Here is a 21,084-nt window from a genome sequence, read left to right on the forward strand (position 1 = left end):
TGTTTAAAATTTTATATAGCTTACTTATACTATTATATTTTTTGTTTATGAAGAAACACACACACACACAAATAACTATAAACAAGCTATCGCAAGATTTTGAAACAGTCTTCTGTACAACAGCTAACCACCATAATGCACTCTAAAAACTTAATAAGCTAATACACTCTGAGAGAAAATTAATTGCCACAAAGTAATTAAGTAATGTCTCACAACTATAATGGGTTGCCATTTGATAATGAGTGCAGACTGTCATTCAGATCACAAACAAATTATATTTAAAAACTGTTTAGAGAAAATTCTGACTGTATTCATAATGGTATTGTATTATTATATAATATGACCTGATTTTATAAAAAAAAAAAAAAAAAAAGCACACTAATACTATCATTCAGTTGTTTGGGATCACTAGTTTTTAATAGAAAGGAGAAAGGGTATACTTTTTTTTTTTTTTTTAAATAAATGAAGATCGTAAGAGCACAATGGACTTTTTTCGAAAACATGAAAAAATCTTACTGACCCCAAAATTTTGATCATTAGTGTATGTTCTTCTTAAAAAGCAAATTAATTTGAAACGATCACCATAATGATGACTCATTATTTACAGCAAAACATTATCTATTCTACACTGTATGCTTTAGATATGCTGAGCAAGATAAGCTGGGCTGGTCAGATTTAATCAGAATGTGTTCTGACTGTTTGGAGAATTAACTAATAAGAAGTGTGGGAAAGCATGGGCTTATTAATGATTTCTAAATATTTATTTGCATATAACGGAATGAGATATGTTGTTTGTCTGTACCTGTCTGATCGTGCACTGCAGTAATCCTCGCATTAGTTTGACCACACTCTACAGGGTGAGAAGAGACACAGAACATGAGAGAGAGATAGAGAGCAGTGAGCCTTGACTGTGACCTTAAACTCTCCATCTGGTATGACCATGAAAGAAACATGAGCCAAATGATTTGCCCTCTGGCATTTTACATGGTCTCCCAGATACAAACACTAATGAGCAGAAAATAGTACATATCTCGGACATGGTCAGACATGGTCTCTAATACCCTTTGACAAAATTGTATAGTTTTGTTTGTATCTCAACTCACTACGTATGCAAGAACCGACCTGCTCCAGTTCATAGGCTTTGGCTTTGTCTTCATCTCTGTCTGCATTCTTCCTGTAGGCCAGACTTAGAGCCCACACAGACAGGATGCAGTACACATTGTCTCTAACCCAGGCGTGAGGTAACGTCTCATCTCCTGGGAGTAACCCTGTCACCGGATCCTGCAAAATATCATAAGGAACCATATATATGGCATTATCCTGAGGGTCTACCATACTCAAATCAAATATATCGATTGTATATGGGACAATTTAAAGTGTCACCAATGGCCTGGCCTATGACATTTAAAGCATATGACACTTTAAAATCTATGCCTGTATTTTAAATCTTCATAATTTGTAATTGTTCATTTGCACAATCCTGTTGCAAGATGGAAATAACAAATAATGAATTCCAATAAATATTCTCAAATGCTCAGTAACCAAAGTCAAACTGTAAACTATGAGAAAAAGAAGTGTGCATAAATTGTATTGGATGTGCACTTGTAGTGTACTTAAAATCCTAAAAATATATATTTTAAAAATGTACTTAAAATGTATAAAAATGTGCTTAAAATGTACTTAAGATAATTTCATATTACTGAAATAAAAGGCCACCTTAATGTACATAAAGAAGTGCATATTCATGACTATTTTTCTCACCATCATGTCATTCCAAACCTGTAAAACTTTCTTCTGTGGAGCACAAAAGGAAATATTTCAAAGAATGCTGATTACTAAATCATTTCTGTTTCCATTGACTTCCATTGTATGGACAAAAAATAAAATGGAAATCAACTGTTTGGTTATTAACATTCTTCAAAATATCTTCTTTTGTGTTCAGCAGAGGAAATAAAAGCATACAGGTTTGAAACACCTTCGGGGTGTGCAAATGATGACAGAATTTTAGTGACCTGACCCTTTAAGTGCACTTAATGAACTTTGAATTCTAATTTGGACTTTTAAGTACATTTTAAATCACTGTTTTAATAATATTTCGTCATGCTTTGAAGTACACTTATTTTCTGAATAAAATACTAAAGCACACTTAAAACTTAAAATTACACTTAAAGTTAATATATTTTGAATGTACAAAATTACAACTTCATAATTACAATTGTGTAATTATATATGTATTTAAATACATAACATACAAGTTTCAATAAAATGACATTGAAGTATATTTTAGTTTTCCATAAATGTTTGTCAGTATATTCACCAGTACACTTTAATCACATTTCAAAGATAGCATTATAAAATTACATATAAAAATGCATTTACGTCCTACTTAACTGGCTAAAAGCACTCTTAAATTCAACTAATTGTGTTTAAAATGAATATAAACTATATTAACATTACATTCAGTGTGCACTTTAAGTGTATTATTTTTAAGTGTATTATTTGCTTACTTAAAAGTATGCTAAAGTGTAGGCCTACTTCTTTTTCGCAAGACTGTTACACTGCCATTTCAATAGATGTCAACACTGCAAGTGTGTGTGTGTGTGTGTGTGTGTGTGTGTGTGTGTGTTCGTTTGTGAACCAAGAGCAACACAACACGTGCTGTTCCCATAAAATCAGAGAAAAGTGAGATGATTTTAGACTCACCTGGTGACAGAGGATTGTCTGTTGCAACGTTCTGGCATAGTTGTCGAGTTTCACTCCGGAATTACTGCGACTTCTCATTATGGGTGCTTTCTATAAGCAGTTTATCTCTACAATCTCACTAGCAGTGTGAGTTTAGTTTAGCTGCCGGTGGTCAAGTATCAAGTGTAAGGCAGGCAAATGTCAAAGCCTTAAGGACGAGTTGTTCAGTAGTATCTGTTACATCAGATGATGTAACTGGTGTTGAGGCGCACCCTATCTTATATTTACAGGTGCAGTTTTCATCCAATATTGAAATAAAATCAACAGTATAAATTCAAATAGAATAACATTTTTAAAATAACATAACATATACCTATAATGCAGCACACTGAGCAAAATGATGCCATATCCACATCTTGTCGAAATAAAAAAAAAAAAATTTAATTACAGTTATGAAAATGTTAACGAAAGGGGGGTAACACACACACACACACACACACACACACACACACACACACACACAGATTTGATTTATTTATTTCCCAAATTCCAGTGACTGCTCTAAAATATGAGACACCAATGTTTCAGGACACAGAATAGAACACATGTTTATTTGATAACTGTTTTATTGCTTATTTGGGTTTATGCTTTATATTTTAAGATTAACTGTTTTTTTCCAAAGGATTGTTAGATGGCAGTGTTTCCTGGCATAGCTATCCAAAGACAACATAGCTGTTAAACTATATCTTATGATTTCTATAACTATACAGGTATTCAAGGGCAGGCTTTAAGATGGTTTAGATCCTACCTGTCCGATCGCTACCACTTTGTTAATTTTTATTACGTCTTAAATTGATTTTTCCGTACATTTCTGCCATATGTACATTAACTGACAGTCACCACTGATAAGCTACCACTAAATATTGTAGAAACTTAATTTGCTGTAAAGTTGCTTTGCAATGATTTGTATCGTGAAAAGCGCTGTACAAATACACTTGACTTGATTTCAAATCTGTGTTTAACCTCAGTACGATCTCAAAGTAAAAAAGAGGTGATAAAGTCTGATTTTGTGGTGGCTGTGCTTTAAAAATACATTTGTATAATCTTAATTCAAGTGCTAATTGAATTTTGAGAAGTCTGACAGTGATTAGTGTTGAGTGCTACTGGTTAACCCTGCCTGGTTTAAATGTTTCAAAATGATTAACAGTTGAAAACATTCATTTGACATTTAGAAAAGTATTTAAAAAGTACTTAAATGTAATCAGTTACATTAATAAAGTAGTTGAAATAGTTACACTACTTAATACATTTTAAATAAGATAACATGTAATCTGTAATATATTACATTTCCAAAGTAACCTTCCCAACACTGACAACAAGTTATAGTGAGTAACTTATATTTTAGACGCTATTTCCAGTTACTTTGTCTTTTTTTTGCTGGAGAGAATGCAATGCAAGTCAGCATAACACACAAGTGGTGTTTGAATCAATTTGTTTGAACGAAACAAATGATGATTCAATGATTCTATCAAACATACACAGTCACTTGTTGCCACCTACTTGTCAGACTCTGTTCCATGTTTTGTCTGTGTCTTGCTCCCCAGGTGTTCCTTTCCCACGTTTCATTTGTCCCAGGTGTTCCCCATGATGGTTTATTGCTCCCAGGTGTGTCTCGTCATCCCCTCCTCCTGTGTGTGTGTATAAAATGAACGTGACAGAACAGCGGACCGAACTGTAAGCGGCATCCCTTCACCGTGTTTGATTTCCGGTTTTTGTAAGTGTTTGTTTTGCCCTTTTTTCCCGTGCGCTCCTCCACGTCCCCATATGGAGGAGCGTTTAATGTTCATCACACTGGCAATGTTACACGCAAAAGCGTTTAAAGACTAAAATGTAGTGAACTACCAGTACTGTATGTGGTAATAGCCTACATTTGCATATATTCACTGTAAAAATCATACATTTTGATGTGGACATTTTTGTTTAGCCTATATTTGCACATTACACATTTTCTAAATATAATATTTGAATAAATATTACAAGTAATAAAAAATGTTGTTAAGCCTTCAAAAATTTATATTTAAGCATGAACATAATCATAAATGGATACTGTATCATGAATGCACAATAATAAATAAACAATGAACCGTAACTTGAAATAATGAAACTGTCACAGAAATACTGGTATTTTTAGTGTTTTATTTGACTAACTTAAACTTTGCTCTTGTATCAGAAAAAGAACATGCAATCTGGGTACATGTGGAAGTCGTTCACAGTACAGTGACATCAGTCTGTTACAGTACATTCTTGTGCAAATACTCCTCTCACTAACATGTGGATACTGAGGGACTTCAGGGCCCTTTGCCATTAGAACTGGATTTCTCTGAACATAGAACATCCTGAGAAAGATATGTGCAGCTCTGCACGTTCTCTCACTGGCCCTGTGCCAAGTATAGATTTTAATTGACACTACTGAAGCCTTCTGTATGCCCTCATAGCTTATCTAATACAGTACTTTTATACTATCAAATATCACATGAATATAATTATTTCATACTCAAAATAGAAATTTTAGCCTCAATACTTCCAGCAAGTCCGCATTCTAAATAATGCACTTTTACGGCATTGTGATTCTTGATAATGCATTACATAAATTAAAAATCATGCTCGTACAGATTAATACAATCCTTTAAGTATGTTTACAATGCACTTACAGTTTTGTTAATTGTGTATTTTTCAGGGCAAGTCAAACACAACCCCCAAAATTCTTGTTTAACATCATTATATTAATAACCAATAATTAATGTTTATTGAACATAAATCATATACAGTGAAACCAATGTAACTTTTCAAGTCAGACTTCTCCACATGCTCTGCACTGTACATGTACAGCGCTCTATACAGTTCAGAAATGAAAGTGCTTGAAACATAGCCTATGGCCATAAAATATATATATATATATATTGGGTTGACTCATATAGTTTTCAGGCTTCCACTCCACTAAGAATAAACAGGCTCATTAAATGAACAATGACCTTTCCTGGGGGTAGAAAATGTAATCAGTTTTCAGATTTCAGGGCAGTTTTAGGACTTTCAGTGAAAGGAAATTTTGGCAGCAGTGACTTACCTACATAAACCTGTAGTACACTCTATGTTGTCATGGCAATAGGCTCCATATGGTTTGAACCCCATGATTCGCCACAGAGGGGACATTCTTATCTTGCGGTGAAGTATATGTGATGACTGGAGATCTGATCGCACCTCAGGAGTCACTACTGGCACAGTAGATACCTAGCATACATTTCTCAATCAGTAGGGAACATATGCTTGCTGTTAACATATGTAATAATAATAATAAGAAGAATAATTGTATTTATGTTTTTAATAAATGTATTGAAATTAGCATCAACTAATGTTATGTATTGTCCAGTATTAGCTCAGGTTAACTAATGTAGATAATGTTAACAAATGAAACCTTACTGTGAAGTGTGACCTAGTAAAATGATAAATGTAAAAGCATTTTTTAACAAAATAAATATCCTGGTATCCGATGTTCTTGATAATATGTGAAAATAAAAGTTGTTAGAAAGAGGTGTAAACTCACCTGGTGCATCAGCACTAGCAAGATTAATGTGCAAAATACAAATTTTGCCAGGTTAAAGTGATGCAGATGCATTTTTGGTGATGTTATTTCCCACAAAACTCCGGTATGTTAGTGTGTCCAGATGATTATTAGTTAAGCTTTGCAATGACCATGTGTATTTATAACCCTCCAACATTGATCTTACCTCCCCACCCTCTCTGTTTATCCGTCTCTTCTGCTCTCTTACTCTGCTCAAGGCCATGGCCAAGATAAAATCACATGTTTAGTAAATATTTGAGAGTTTACATAAGCTTTGGCATTAATTGTGTAGTCGTCTAGCTTCTGGAATCGATGGGAGTAAAAAATTACAGTCTCTCAGAAGTGCTGCCCTAAATGTTTTAGAAATTTATAGTAGAATACTTTAACATCATGATTAGACTGTTTTGTATAAATAAATGAATAAATGATTATAAATATATTATAAATCATTTTATAAATTAAACATAAAAGCTGTCTAAAAAAATACATTTTATAGATAATGTGGGTGGTGCTGCATTATAAAAATGAAAACATTACATGCGCCACACTGTTAAAAAAATTATAATAATACATACCACTTAAACCACTAAAACCCGTGAAATTTACTTTAAAAATGTCAGCTGGGGTTGTTAGAACTTTACCATTAAAATATGATTTATGGATGGATTTAACTTACATTTATTGTTCTGTTTTGTACCTTCATAATATATTGACAATCACCATCAAATCACAGACGTGATGAATAAGTTCATTAGCTTTTCCACAAGCTGAGGTAAATACTATATATAGAAGGTAAAATAATAAAATAAATATACATTTAACAGCATGTAACATAATGTACATAACCGACAACAAAATAACTAAAAAGAAACATAATGAATAAAAAAAAACATCAAATGTGTGCTGTCAATGTAAATGTAGGTTCCCCCCCCCCCACACTGACTTGTTCTTTTCACTTGCAAAATCTGTACATTTAGCAGTATTTTGCTTTAAATAAACCATTTAAAAGAACATCGGTTAACCCATGAAATAACCCATTAAGTTTATTACAATTTTCACCATCTACATAGTAATGGAACTTACACATTTGAACAATTAACCATAGCATTTTATAGTCTTTTACTGTTAAAATTGCAATCATTTTTACAGTGCAGATTTAATGGGATTTTGCAGGGGAAGTTACTTGACAAAAGATAATACAAAGATGTTGCTTGTCTAGTCTTCAGAATTTTAAAATAACTTCAAAGAGAAAAGTATATATGCTCTCATCTCTCTCTAAATCAATAGGTCATCAGGTTCACTCAGATAACATATGGCCTGTTCATACTAAAACTCTTGCACGGCGTTGCATCAGTCACGTATTCATAAAATTAATATAGGCCCTAATGAATATATTATGAATACAAAACATGGAACAGGCAGAATAATGTAACACATAGCCTACTATAAGACTGCAACCGTATTTCGCTTGGTCTTGTAGCTAATTAATTATGTATGCAGTTTTTATGCATTTCTTTATTATTATTTGTCACAATGCAGGACCATTTAAAATGAACTTAATGGTGGGAACATTAAGAGTGGACCGCTAAAAATTTTAAACATTCATTTAGGCTGCATTTTAAATTTAACTTTAAATCAATTTAATTTTTAAAACTCTGTTCATAGGCCTACCTTACTCATCACACTGGTGAACGGTGAAAGTTCAGCATGGGCTCCAAATGACAGAACAGTGTGATCCAGTCCCACAATCTATATATAATAGGCACAAACTGGAAACAAAATATTTGTTTTGAAAATCTGTGGACTATTATTATTTGTGATGTAGGCAACACTTGTTATTTCATCTTGATGCGGTTTAAAGAGTTTAAAGAGTTAAAGTCCATACGGTTCATGACAACACAAAGTCCGTAAAGTTCAGTAAGACGTAATTGTGGTAACAAATGTAATCACACTGCGTGATCATCAGTATGTACTGTAGGCTCAATTTGTCTGCACTGTCACCTATAGATGGCAACATTGAGCCACTCATTGATCGCCTGTGTGTGAAACTCTCATTAGGGTACAAAATATCGCCTGAAACTATTAAAAACATATAGTACTTTTTCTATTTCAATAAATACCCAGTAAAGGATGTGCTACTACTGATATGAGCTGTTTATTTTTTTTTTCTAATGTTATTTTGCATGGCTGAGTGAAATGTAAGCTAACTAAATAGCCCACAGTTGGTTAAATAAATCCTTAAATGATTTGTGTCATTTTTGCATTTGGCGCTTCTTGCAATGACCATCCCTTATGAAAATGAAGTATACCATACTTAGCATACTTTTAAAAAGAGTATTTATTAATGAAAAAAATTTAAGTTAATGAACATACTACTTAATGTAAAGTTAGGCTACTGCATGTAAAGTTTTCGCACACATATTGCATGTTATTCACAATTAAATAAAAATGTATTACAGTTTGTTATTAGGCCTATATGCAGTTAGCTGAACTTTTGAATGCTTTTTTGACCCACTTAAGTAGGATCAAAATATCAAAGCACATTTTATAAGTGTAGGCTACTGCTAAATGTAAAGGTGTTAAGTTAAAAGTGTGTTACGAAACCTTGTTATGAAGTACACTTAAGAGGCCTTTTATTTATAATATTAGTCTATTGTATCTGCAAATAGCCTACGTTTTTAAAATATACTTTTACAAAATACATTTTTAAGATTTGAAGTGTACTACAATTGCATTCAATTCAATTAAGTGCAATTCTTTTCACAAGGGATTAAATACATAGATCTAAATTAAATGACACGAAATCACGAAAAAAAAAAAGTAAATAATAAAAAAGAACTAAAGAAAAGTTATGAAGAATAATGGATCTGAGCCTGAGGTAAATAAAAACAGATTTTGGGCAGTATGAAATACCACCTGTGAGAGGCATTCTTAATCGAATACTGTTCTTGTGTATCGGCATTCGGCTATACATGTCTTCCGGAGATTGTACGTCTATTGGCATCGGAGCTTGAGTGACACAAGATAGCAAACAAGGTAAATGTTTACTAGTTTCACTTTGATCTAGGTACAGTCAATGTACGGCATGTTAACATTATAAATATGTTTTGGAACAGTTCCACTTGATGCCATTAAGCCACGGCTCCTAAGTTTATGAAAATTACAGCTGGTTAGCATGCAACCCTTTAGCTATCCTGCTAACCAGCTCCATGAGTATTTTTGTGAATTTGTCATAATAGTACATCATTGCTGACAGCTTGAAGCATGTTAGGAGGAGTCTTACAGGCGCTTTTCTATGCCATTTTGCCGCAATCCAAAATATAGCTCATATTTTTTGCAAGCTAATTGGCTAAGCTAAAATGACCCATATCTGAAGTTTGCTGATGTCATTAGCTTTGGTTTAGTAACTCAAAATGATAAACCATTAATCTTAACTGCTACTTTTATTAGCCAAATATAGTACACATAAATGTAAATATGGGGGAAATACGTTTTTTTGTTTTTTAACTTTAAAGGCATACGTTCAATAGTTCCTATAAACAATTTTAATTTTGAAAAATAAGAGTTATAAAATATTTTGTTTGTAAACATTTCAGTGTTTTAGATTTCATTTATTTAATTGTTTATTTTTATAATTTTTTATCCTAATTTTTCCTCTGGCTGTATTTGTAAATCTTTAAAAACCAATTATAAAAAAATAATAAACCTTTAATTATTTATATTACAGTTAGAACGCTAAAGACACTTCATAGTGATGATTTGAAATTCTTTTTCTGCTGTTAATATTCAATTCTTACTATTAATATTCAATTCTTATTGTGACTGTTGTAAGTTCTGTATTTAAAGTTCATTTGCTTTGTTATTTGTAATCCAGAATCATAATATATGCAGTTAAAAGCCATGGTGTAAATCATTGCTAGGTTACTATTCAATCTAGAAGTGCGTGGTAAACATTAATAGTTGGGTGGATCCTGTCAAGCTTTAACTCAAATGGAGTCTCTTATGCTCAGGTCAAAGGACATTTCCATGTCCTCCACATTCTGGAGGAAAGATGGACAACACAGGCTACTGTGGCGAGAGCTTCAACAGCCTGCAGAGCGGAACCAGCGATGAGGACATGGTGGAAATCACAGGAGCCACGCTGGACTTCTCCAGCACCGATGACGTGCCTCCACTGGACCGGGATTATGGCTCAGGTGAGTGCCTGATCTGTCCATACCCATGTGTTGCATTTGTAGTGAGATGAGACAAAGGGGATCGAAAATGGCCCCAGTGGTGACAGTGACGATGATGACGTGGAGAGGTGACAATACAAGTCATATTATTTCCCCAGTGTAGCTTCCACCCAGTTTTATCCTTATTCATTTGTGTTCTTTTCTTCATTTTTATTGTCATTCACAAGATTCCCATAGATTTGTTCCTTTCTCTCATCATACGATATAGGTTTGGGGGCAAATGTGTAATGTATAGGTCTCTGGCGTTTGTGTGTCTGTGAGAAAATAGCGGTGAGAATTCGCTGAGGTCACAACTTTGGTATTTGCCGCCCCCTAAAAGAAATCCTTTTATCACTGAGATCAAAGTGTCCCCTCTAGTTATTTCTATTGTAGCTAGTTTCATAATTTGAGCGGTGTCAGGTTTTCACATCCATCTGTTTCCCTTGAACTTCCTCAGCGTTTGATATCAGTTGCTTTGTATTGTGTTTGCTGTGTGATTAGGTACTTCCTCACAGTATATGGGTTATTTTTTGCTTAAATATGAACATTTTGTGATGTTTTTTTTCATAAGCAACCTTTATGCTGTATGTTTTGACTAATTATGAGCACTATACGTAGTAAATAAAATATAGTAACTAATATATAATTAAAGTTGGTTTCTAGAAGATTGTATAATTATTAACCATAGCTAGTTTTATTGCAGTTTTTTTGTGGTGTCATGTATTTCCTGTTCTTTGTACTAGTAAAATCTTTCTATGAAAGTCATGTGAAGAACAGTGAACATTGGAACAGGAATGTGTGCACTACCATAAATGTGAATTGACAATCTTTATCCCATTTCCATTAAAAGCCCACAACAAGTTACATGCTGTGTTGAAATGTAATATATAATGCTTCTTATTTAATAATAAATGTTGCTATATATTTAATTATAATAAAAATAAATTTAAATAAATAATAATATTTATTAAAATATAGTTAAAGTAAAGTGACTGGAGCCACTGCGCAATACTACATACATATTAAAACACTACTGTCCAAAAGCCTGTAAGATTTTTTTTAAAGAAATTATACTTTTATTTGCCGAAATTAATCAAAAGTGACAGTAAAGACATGTAGTCATAGAATTCTGAAAACAAATGTATCACAGTTTCCACAAAAATATTAAACAGCTGTACTGTTTTCAACATCGATAATTAGAAATGTTTCTTGAGCAGCAAATCAGCATATTAGAATGATTTGTGAAGGATCATGTGACACTGAAGACTGGGAAAATTATGCTATAAATTCAGCTTTGGGATACATTGTAATAAATTGCAATAATATTTGCTTTTACTGTATTTTTAAAATAAATGCAGTCTTGGTGAGCTGATGATACAGTTTTAAACAGCGTTCTTAACAGTAGTTAATTTGCAGTTGATTTTGATGACGTTATCCCACCCTTTGACTTCTGACATTAGTATTTCCTAGTTCAAGAAAAGCGCAAGTTTAAAGGACTGCTAGTTCAAATTCAGGTCTTCTGGCCCCTCTGGCCTTTTTGGTGGAAACGGTACCAGATTGGCCTCCAACATCCTGTCGGTAGAAAAAGGGTTCTTGTGATCATTTTGGTATTCCACCTGAGGCCTTTAACTGTCACATCCGGTTATTTATTTTGTACTTTTAACCTGCATGCATAATATATATCTCTCTCTTATCTGTGCAGGTGGTTCATATGGAGTTGGTGATGTGCCTAATGGGGTTCCTAAACTGATGGATTTACTAGATGAACCAGTGCCTGGGGTCGGCACATATGAAGACTTCAACACCATCGACTGGGTCCGGGAGAAATCTAAGGACCGGGATCGCCACCGAGAGGTGACTTTTGAATCTTGTTGAGTTTTAAACACCTATGCTCAGAAAGAAAGAAATGAATCATGCATTCACTTCAGCTTGTGTTTATTTGTGATCTTTCATTTCTCTTCATGTTAGATTGCTACCAAGAGTAAAGAGTCAACCTTGGCTCTGATGAAGAGTATCAGTGATGCCTTCTCTGGCTGGCTTCTCATGCTGCTTGTGGGACTGATGGCAGGTTGGATTGTTTTTATAATATTAAAGCATAAGAATCATAAAAAGTGATTATATAGAGCAGTGGTTCCCAACCCTGGTCCTGGAGGCACCCCAACACTGCACATTTTGCATGTCCCCTTTCTCTGACGCACCAATTTCAGGTCTTGAAGTCTCTACTAATGAGCTGATGACCTGAATCAGGTGTGTTTGATTAAGGAGACATGCAAAACGTGCAGTGTTGGGGTGCCCAGGGCCGCATTAAGACCGCACTGGGCCCCGGGGCTATGACTTACTGCAGGGCCCCCCAGGCCCACCTTAAGAAAAAATGTGCCATTCACTGTGCCTAAAATGTATAATTGCAGAAAAAATATATACGTTATATTGAACATTAAAGGAGCAACAGATTTTGTGTGAAAATAAACCATTCAAGTTGTTTATTTTGTTTAAAAATCGTATAAATGTATGAGGTGGCAAGAGGGCTCACCAACATGGGGTAAAAGGCACACGGTATTTATACAAATACTTCAGCTAAAATAATGTTTTTTTTTTAAGCGCATATCGTTCAAAAGTCAAATATAGAATAAATGCATTTGATTGGTAAACCAAATTCAAACTTTACGTTTCAATCTCAAATGGTAATGCATGGAATTTACGGGAAAGCTCAACTAAATAACAGCGCTAATAAGTGGGGGGCGTGGTGGCTTTGGCGATCGGCGCTCCAGTCAATCTACTCCACAGCCAATCACGGGCCCCCTCCTTGCTCGGGCCCCGGGGCTTCAGCCCCGCCTAGCCCAATGGTTAAAACGGCCCTGGGGGTGCCTCCAGGACAAGGGTTGGGAACCACTGATATAGAGCACCAAGTTAAAGGGATAGTTCACCCAAAAATGAAAATTCTGTCATTAATTACTCATCCTCATGTCGTCATCTTCGGAAAACAAATTAAGGTATTTTTGATGAAATCCGAGAGCTTTCTGACCCTTCATTGACGGCAAGGGCACTACCACAATCAAGGCACAGAAATGTAGTAAGGACATCGTTAAAATGGTCCATGTGACATCAGTGGTTCAACCTTAATTTTATGAAGCTACGATAATACTTTTTGTGTGCCAAAAATCAAAAGTAATGACTTTATTTAGTGTCAGTCTTCGACACGCATTCACGACAGCACCACGATGCATGCGTGTACATTCCTCTGCTTGTAAACAAGGTGCAGCACATCCGGATTCTACATCAGAACGCCGGCTCCTGCATCAGCAGACTGACAGAGAAGACAAAGAAATTGTTGAATAAAATCGTTATTTTTGTTTTCTTTACGCACAAAATGTATTCTCGTAGCTTCATAACAGGTAGAACCACTGATGTCACATGGACTATTTTAACGATGTCCTTACTAACTTTCGGGCCTTGTACGTGTCAGTTGTAATGCTGTCTATGCAGGGTCAGAAGCCTCTTGGATTTTATAAAAAAATATCTTAATTTATGTTCCGAAGATGAACGAAGGTCTTACGAGTTTGCAACAATATGAGGGTGAGTAATTAATGACAGAATTTTCTTTTTTGGGTGAACTATCGCTTTAAAAAGAGCTTTGAATTTCCTTTGAAATATCATCTGGCCTCTTCATGACGTTTTATAGCATGTGCTGTTTTGTTTGATTTCAGGTGCCCTGGCTGGTGGCATCGACATCTCTGCCCATTGGATGACAGATCTGAAGGAGGGAGTGTGTCTGAACGGCTTCTGGTTTAATCATGAGCACTGCTGCTGGAACTCCAACGAGACAACCTTCCAGGAAAGAGACAAATGCCCTAACTGGAAAAGCTGGGCAGAGCTCATTGTCGGTACTAATGACGGTCCTTTCGCTTACATCATGAATTACCTGATGTATGTGTGCTGGGCGCTGCTTTTCTCCTTCCTGGCTGTGTCTTTAGTCAGGGCCTTTGCCCCGTATGCTTGTGGCTCTGGAATACCTGAGGTAAGCCAAAACAATTTAGTACCAGTATAATATTTAATCTTACGTTTTAACACACAGGTTGTTATATTGCAGTATAGGTGACTGTTATAATGTTCTAGTTCTTGTATGACATTCTAGATCAAGACCATCCTGAGTGGGTTTATCATCAGAGGCTACCTGGGTAAATGGACTCTCATGATTAAAACCATCACCCTGGTGCTGGCTGTGTCATCTGGACTCAGTCTGGGCAAAGAAGGGCCACTGGTCCATGTTGCCTGTTGCTGTGGCAACATCCTTTGCCACCTGTTCACCAAGTACCGTCGGAATGAGGCAAAGAGACGAGAGGTATGATGAGTAGATGAAAATGAGATACTTTTTTATCCACCATAAATTCACCCTATAATGTAAATACATTTTTGTGCACAAATATAAATCAAAATAACTATAAATATTTTAATTTTGCACTGAAAATATAAATTCCTAACATTGGGAATGGGATCATTAAAAAAAAAAAATCTATTAATCATGATTATCATTAGCACAAATAGGTTGAAAAATAACAGTTAAACTACCATTGAGGTCCTTTTCTTTCTTTCTTTCATTCCTTTTTTTTTTTGTTGAAAGAAATTAATACTTTTATTCACCAAGGGCAAATTAAATTATTAGAAAGTGATGATAAAGACATTTATGAGAAAATAATTTGCTGAAAATAATTTAATCAAATAATTGCTGTTGTTTTGAACATTCTATTCATCAAAGAATCTTGAAAATAATGTATCAGTTTCCACAAAATTAAGCAGCACAACCGTTTTGAACAGTGATAAGAAATATTTCTTAAGCACCAAATCAGCATATTAGAATGATTTCTAAAGAATCATGAGCCACTGAAGACTGCTGAAAATTCAGCTTGGCCATCACAGGAATAAATTACATTTTGAAATCTATTCAAATGGATAACAGTTATTTTAAATCATAATAATATTTCATAATATTACTGTTTTTGCTGTATTTTTTTTTTTTTATAAATGCAGCCTTGGTGAACACCTCTTTCAAAAACATTCAAAATTCTTACCAACAACAACAAATTTTAAGGTGTTTTTAAGGAGCAAGGCACAAACTTCTATCTCCCATCTCTCTCTTCCTAAAAATATAGCGGCACTTGTTGTTACATTTTTGCGGCTTTAGTCTAAGGACATTCTGGTTGCCTGTTTTTGTGGTTTTATGTTTAAAACTTACTCATTGTGAGAATGTTTTTTATTGACATCATGACGACGGGTAGCTTTTGGAGCACCGATTGGTGGAGTTCTGTTCAGTCTGGAAGAGGCAAGCATATTCTTATCATACAGTACTTGTGAATTCATACACTCAACATTATCTAGTGTCATATTAATAAGTAGAATCACTCTCAATTTATCCTGTAGGTGAGTTATTATTTCCCTCTGAAGACGCTGTGGCGCTCTTTCTTTGCTGCGTTGGTGGCGGCCTTCACCCTTCGGTCCATCAACCCGTTTGGTAACAGCAGGCTGGTGCTCTTCTACGTGGAGTTCCACTCCCCTTGGCACTTGCTGGAGCTCATACCCTTTGTCCTGTTGGGTATTTTTGGGGGAATCTGGGGAGCTTTCTTCATCCGTGCAAACATTGCATGGTGTCGTCGGCGTAAGACCACGCGGCTGGGTCACTACCCTGTTTTGGAGGTGCTGGTCGTTACGGCGGTCACGGCTCTGCTGGCGTTCCCCAACAGCTACACGCGAATGAGCACCAGCGAGCTGATCTCTGAGCTGTTCAATGATTGTGGTCTGCTGGATTCCTCACAGCTGTGTAATTATGCCAATGTGAGCGTCACCAAGAGCAGCAGTGATGCTCTGCCTGATAGACCAGCAGGACAAGATGTGTACACCGCCATGTGGCAGCTCTCACTGGCCCTGGTCTTCAAGATGCTCATCACAGTGGTGACCTTCGGCATGAAGGTACAGGGTCAAAGCCCCATATTATCTTCCTTTCTTTCATCCAGTCTTTCTTTCTTTCCTCTATCCACTCATCCTCCCTTCTTTTCTGTCTTCCATCAATCCATCCATCCATCCTTCCTTTCTTTATTGCAGCCATCCATCCTCCCCTCCCTGCATCTATTCATGCTTCCATCCTTTCTTTCCATCTGTCCATCCATCCTTTCATCCCATTCCCATCCATTCCTCCCTCCACCATCCATCTATCATATATTCCTTTTTTCCATCATCCATCTTTTCTTCCATTTCTCTATCTATCCAATCATTTTATGTTCCTTTCTTCCATCCATCCATCCTCCCCTCCCTGCATCTATCCATACTTCCGTCCTTCTTTTTATCTGTCCATCCATCATCCTTCCATCCATCCAGCCAGCCATTCTATCTTCCTTTATTCCATCCATTCATCCCTCCACCATCCCTCTACCATATATTCCTTTTTTCCATCCATCCATGCTTTCTTCCAGTTCTTCCATCCATTTTCAACTCAACTTACATTTACTGTCAAAATGTCCACCATTCATTTCTTTCTTTCTTTCTTTGTCTTTCTTTTTTCCATTCTTCCTTCCATCATTGATTCTATTTTCTCTTCTTTCATTGTCCATTTGTAGAAGATTTTCAGGGATTTTAATTCAATATAATACATATAATTATGCCTATAGAGAAGACGACATTATTCTACAATTATTATTTTAAAAGACTATGTGAAGTAACTGTGGGTTAAAAGCAGCAGTGAAAGAACTGAGTGAACTATTTAAAACTTGAAGACCCTGCATATATGGAAAGAATCTGTTCAAGACCTAGAAATATACATGACAGCTATTGATCATTCTATATATGGTAAGAAACACCTGTCTAAAAATACAACAATACATATATGGAATTATGTAACCAGCTCCAGGCATATATATATCTGTGTAGAAAAGACATTCGGGAGTTGCCTTTGCAAACCATAACTCGGCTTTGTTGTTTGATCAATAAAGTCTACTGGCTTCAAAACCTCTTTAGCAATTTCTTTTTGAACAAGGAAAATTCCACAACACATTCTACCTTCCTTTCCTTCAATTTATCTATTCATCCTTTTTTTCCATCAATCCATTCTGTCTTCCTTTATTCAATCATCCATCCATCCTTTTGTTATTTTCATCCATAAATACATTCATCCATCCCATGTTCTTTTTTCCATTCTACCTTCCTTTCATCATCCATCCATTCATCCACTTTTCTTTCTTTCTTTCTTTCTTTCTTTCTTTCTTTCAGTCATCCATATCTTCTTTTCATCCTTAAATCCATTCATCCATCCATCTCTCTATTTCTGTGTCTTTTTTCCATTCTGCCTTACTTTCATCATGCATTATTCTTTATTCATTTGGCATCCATCCATCCACCCTCTTTCTTTCTTTCTTTCTTTCTTTTCCATAATTTTTTTCTTTTCATCATCAGTCCATTCATTCATCCATTCTATCTTCCTTTCTTCCATCTATCAATACATTCTATCTGACATTCTGTCCATTCTATCGGACATTTCCATCCCTTTCTCCATCTTAGAAAGACACAATTTCTTGACAAAATCTTGACACATTTTCTTTTTCAAATAATTTAGTGTTTACATTGGCCATTTTCTGCACTGTTGTGTCCTGTGTGTTCCTCCAGGTGCCCTCTGGCCTCTTCATCCCCAGTATGGCTGTGGGAGCAATTGCAGGCAGGCTGCTTGGTGTGGGTATGGAACAACTGGCATATTACCATCATGACTGGGTAATCTTCAGAGGCTGGTGCTCACCTGGAGCAGACTGCATCACCCCCGGCCTCTATGCCATGGTGGGCGCCACCGCCTGTCTGGGTAAGAGACTATTCAAACTGTCTACTATCATAAATGTGTCATTACTGGCTTGTCCAGATACTTTTATCTTTCTTTCATAGGCGGTGTAACTCGTATGACAGTCTCTCTGGTGGTCATTATGTTTGAGCTAACGGGCGGCCTGGAATACATTGTGCCTCTCATGGCTGCCACCATGACTAGTAAATGGGTGGCAGATGCTCTGGGTCGAGAAGGTATTTATGAGGCTCACATCCGTCTCAACGGTTACCCCTTCCTGGAGTCTAAGGAGGAGTTCAGCCACAAGACGCTGGCCATGGACGTGATGCGACCCCGCCGCAGCGACCCCCCGCTCTCTGTGATCACTCAGGATGGGATGAGTGTGGAGGAAGTCGAGTCGCTCATTGCTGAAACCTCATACAGCGGTTTCCCTGTGGTGGTCTCACATGAGTCTCAGAGACTTGTGGGCTTTGTGCAGCGCAGGGATCTGGTCATCTCTATTGGTAAGAGAACACAACTCTAGGTGGACTTATTTTATGTGCATCTTTCTTAGATCTTGGACTATGATTGCTGCTGATGAACGTCTTGGTGGACTGAAGAAGTAGCTCAGCCAAAAATGAAAATTCTGACCTCATGTCATTTAAAATCTGCATGATTTACATACAATAAAAGTTAATGGAGTTCAAAGGTCATTTGGACCCCATTGACTTTCATTGTATGGACAAAGAAGTTTAAATATTCCTTCTTATAGGGATCATGTGAATTATACTGTAGGTCAATCATGAGAAGGTTTATTATTCTCCGTTTCCCTCTGGCAGAAAATGCTCGTCAGCGTCAGGAAGGTGTGGTTAGTGCCTCTCGAATCTTCTTCACTGAATACACACCTCCACAGCCACCCAACAGTCCTCCTCCATTGAAGCTTCGTGGTATCATGGATCTCAGCCCATTTACTGTTACCGACCACACTGCCATGGACATTGTGGTGGACATCTTCCGCAAGCTGGGTCTGCGCCAGTGTCTCGTCACTCACAATGGGTAAAACCTTGGTTTGCTTAGCTTAGCCTGTCAGTTTTAAAGTTCTCGACTAATATTATTTGGTTTTGTCCATCATTTACATATGTCAGAATTATTATTACACATCACATATATTTGGATAAGCTCAATATAATCTTGTTCCTGTTTTTCCACAGGCGTTTACTAGGCATCATCACCAAAAAGGACATTCTGAAACATATGGCCCAGATGGCCAACCGAGACCCTGACTCTATTCTCTTCAACTGAAGTGCCAAACTGGCTGTTAGGAAACACCAGTCAGTTTGAAACCACCCACTGGGCAGAAAACACCAGTCTGGCCAAATGATTTGCACTACAGAACTGTCAGTACTGGGTTAGCGTCCATTCACACTGTGAATCCATTTGTAGAGCCTCATTGGCGTAGGCGCTACAACTGCAGGATGGAAGACCTTCAGCAGCGTTCTATGCACTCTGGCAACTAGCTTAAAGGTGGGATTGAGTGCAACCAAGTGTTGGTGTTTGCAGGTAGTCAACCTATCATAACATATCAATGCATCAAAACATATCACAATATATACCACATAAGAAAAACTCTGTAACATTTTGTAGCATAAATCTAACTATAGACATTCACGTACCCGGCCTCTGTTGGATCGTGTTACTCAAACCCAAAACACCTCTGGTGAAAAGACCACATTCTCATCTTTCAGATTTTAAGAGACATTCTTGTGTATGTCAAGAGGAAGTCACAAGCAATCGGTAGCAGATGTGCATTGCATATTTCCCTAGAGTTCTCCTGCCTTCCACTACAGAATGGATGTTAATCATAAGTTAAAACCATTATTTGTTGTTTACATGTTCATTTTTAGTCTTTTTTGATTTTTACTCTGTTTAAATGAGCACTTGCAAGTATTCCAGCATCTGAAAGCTCATGGGACAAATGTTATTTTGTTTTAGCTGAATCTTAACGCTTTATAAGTCATTTATGAGTCTGATGATTTACAGTTTCCTCATTTTGTCACGTCTATAACACGTTTCCAGACTTGTAATCAGTCATAAGCAGCACTGTGTAGTTTGTTTCTGCCAAGAAATGACACTTTAAAAGACTCACTCTATAGATTTTTCAGATTACATGCACTTTTTAAAATTACAACTTCATTTTTACACTACCATTCAAAAGTTTGGGGTCAGTAACATTTATGTTTATAGAATAAGTCTCTTAAGCTCACCAAGGCTGCATTTATTTGATCAAAAACATAGTAAAACTCAAATATTTTGAAGTAATATTAGAATTTAAAATAATTTTCATGTATTTTAAAATGTAATTCACTCTTGTGATGGCAAAGCTGAATTTTCAGCATCATTACTCCAGTCTTCAGTGTCACATGAACCTTCAGAAATCATTCTAATATGCTGATTTGCTGCTTAAGAAACATTTCTCTTTTCAGGTTTGATTGTTGAATATGAAGTTCAAAAGAACTGCATTTATTTGAAATAGAAATAAGATTATAAATGTCTTTTCTGTCCCTTTTGATCAATTTAATGCATCCTTGCTGAATAAAAGTATTAGTTTCTTAAAAGAAAATCTTACTAACCCGAAACCTTTGATCAGTACACTATGTGGTTCTCATGTGGTTTTAATACCACTGTTAAAACTACACATTATGTAGCATTTCTCTATGCAAGTTAGGTTGGCATTATTTTTGGACAATATGTATGTGCAATCAATGATCAAAATGGCATTA

At 36.0% G+C, this 21,084-nt stretch overlaps 2 protein-coding genes across 2 annotated transcripts in view; one reads left to right on the forward strand and one right to left on the reverse strand.

The window, feature by feature from the left end:
• Nucleotides 1-3,045, reverse strand: part of phka1b (phosphorylase kinase, alpha 1b (muscle)) — a 30,363-nt gene extending 27,318 nt beyond the window's left edge. The window contains exons 1-3 of the mRNA XM_016467610.1: nucleotides 2,704-3,045; nucleotides 1,123-1,281; nucleotides 803-850 (exon numbers count right to left, since the gene is read on the reverse strand). Coding sequence (XP_016323096.1) covers nucleotides 803-850; nucleotides 1,123-1,281; nucleotides 2,704-2,781 — 285 coding nt within the window. The 5' untranslated portion in view covers nucleotides 2,782-3,045. The remainder of the gene's footprint in view (nucleotides 1-802; nucleotides 851-1,122; nucleotides 1,282-2,703) is intronic.
• A 6,226-nt stretch (nucleotides 3,046-9,271) lies between these two features.
• clcn5a (chloride channel, voltage-sensitive 5a) lies at nucleotides 9,272-20,505 on the forward strand. Its single transcript, XM_016467582.1, has 13 exons — nucleotides 9,272-9,337; nucleotides 10,312-10,497; nucleotides 12,218-12,369; nucleotides 12,484-12,583; nucleotides 14,220-14,530; nucleotides 14,648-14,854; nucleotides 15,695-15,716; nucleotides 15,789-15,832; nucleotides 15,931-16,476; nucleotides 18,163-18,349; nucleotides 18,430-18,828; nucleotides 19,144-19,360; nucleotides 19,516-20,505. The coding sequence occupies exons 2-13, from the start codon at nucleotides 10,353-10,355 to the stop codon at nucleotides 19,604-19,606; spliced, it is 2,421 nt and encodes an 806-aa protein (XP_016323068.1). The 5' UTR covers nucleotides 9,272-9,337; nucleotides 10,312-10,352; the 3' UTR covers nucleotides 19,607-20,505.
• The last annotated feature ends 579 nt before the right edge of the window (nucleotides 20,506-21,084 follow it).

This window comes from Sinocyclocheilus anshuiensis, unplaced genomic scaffold, assembly GCF_001515605.1.
Source record: "Sinocyclocheilus anshuiensis isolate Anshui unplaced genomic scaffold, SAMN03320099.WGS_v1.1 scaffold700, whole genome shotgun sequence".
NCBI classification, from domain to species: domain Eukaryota; kingdom Metazoa; phylum Chordata; class Actinopteri; order Cypriniformes; family Cyprinidae; genus Sinocyclocheilus; species Sinocyclocheilus anshuiensis.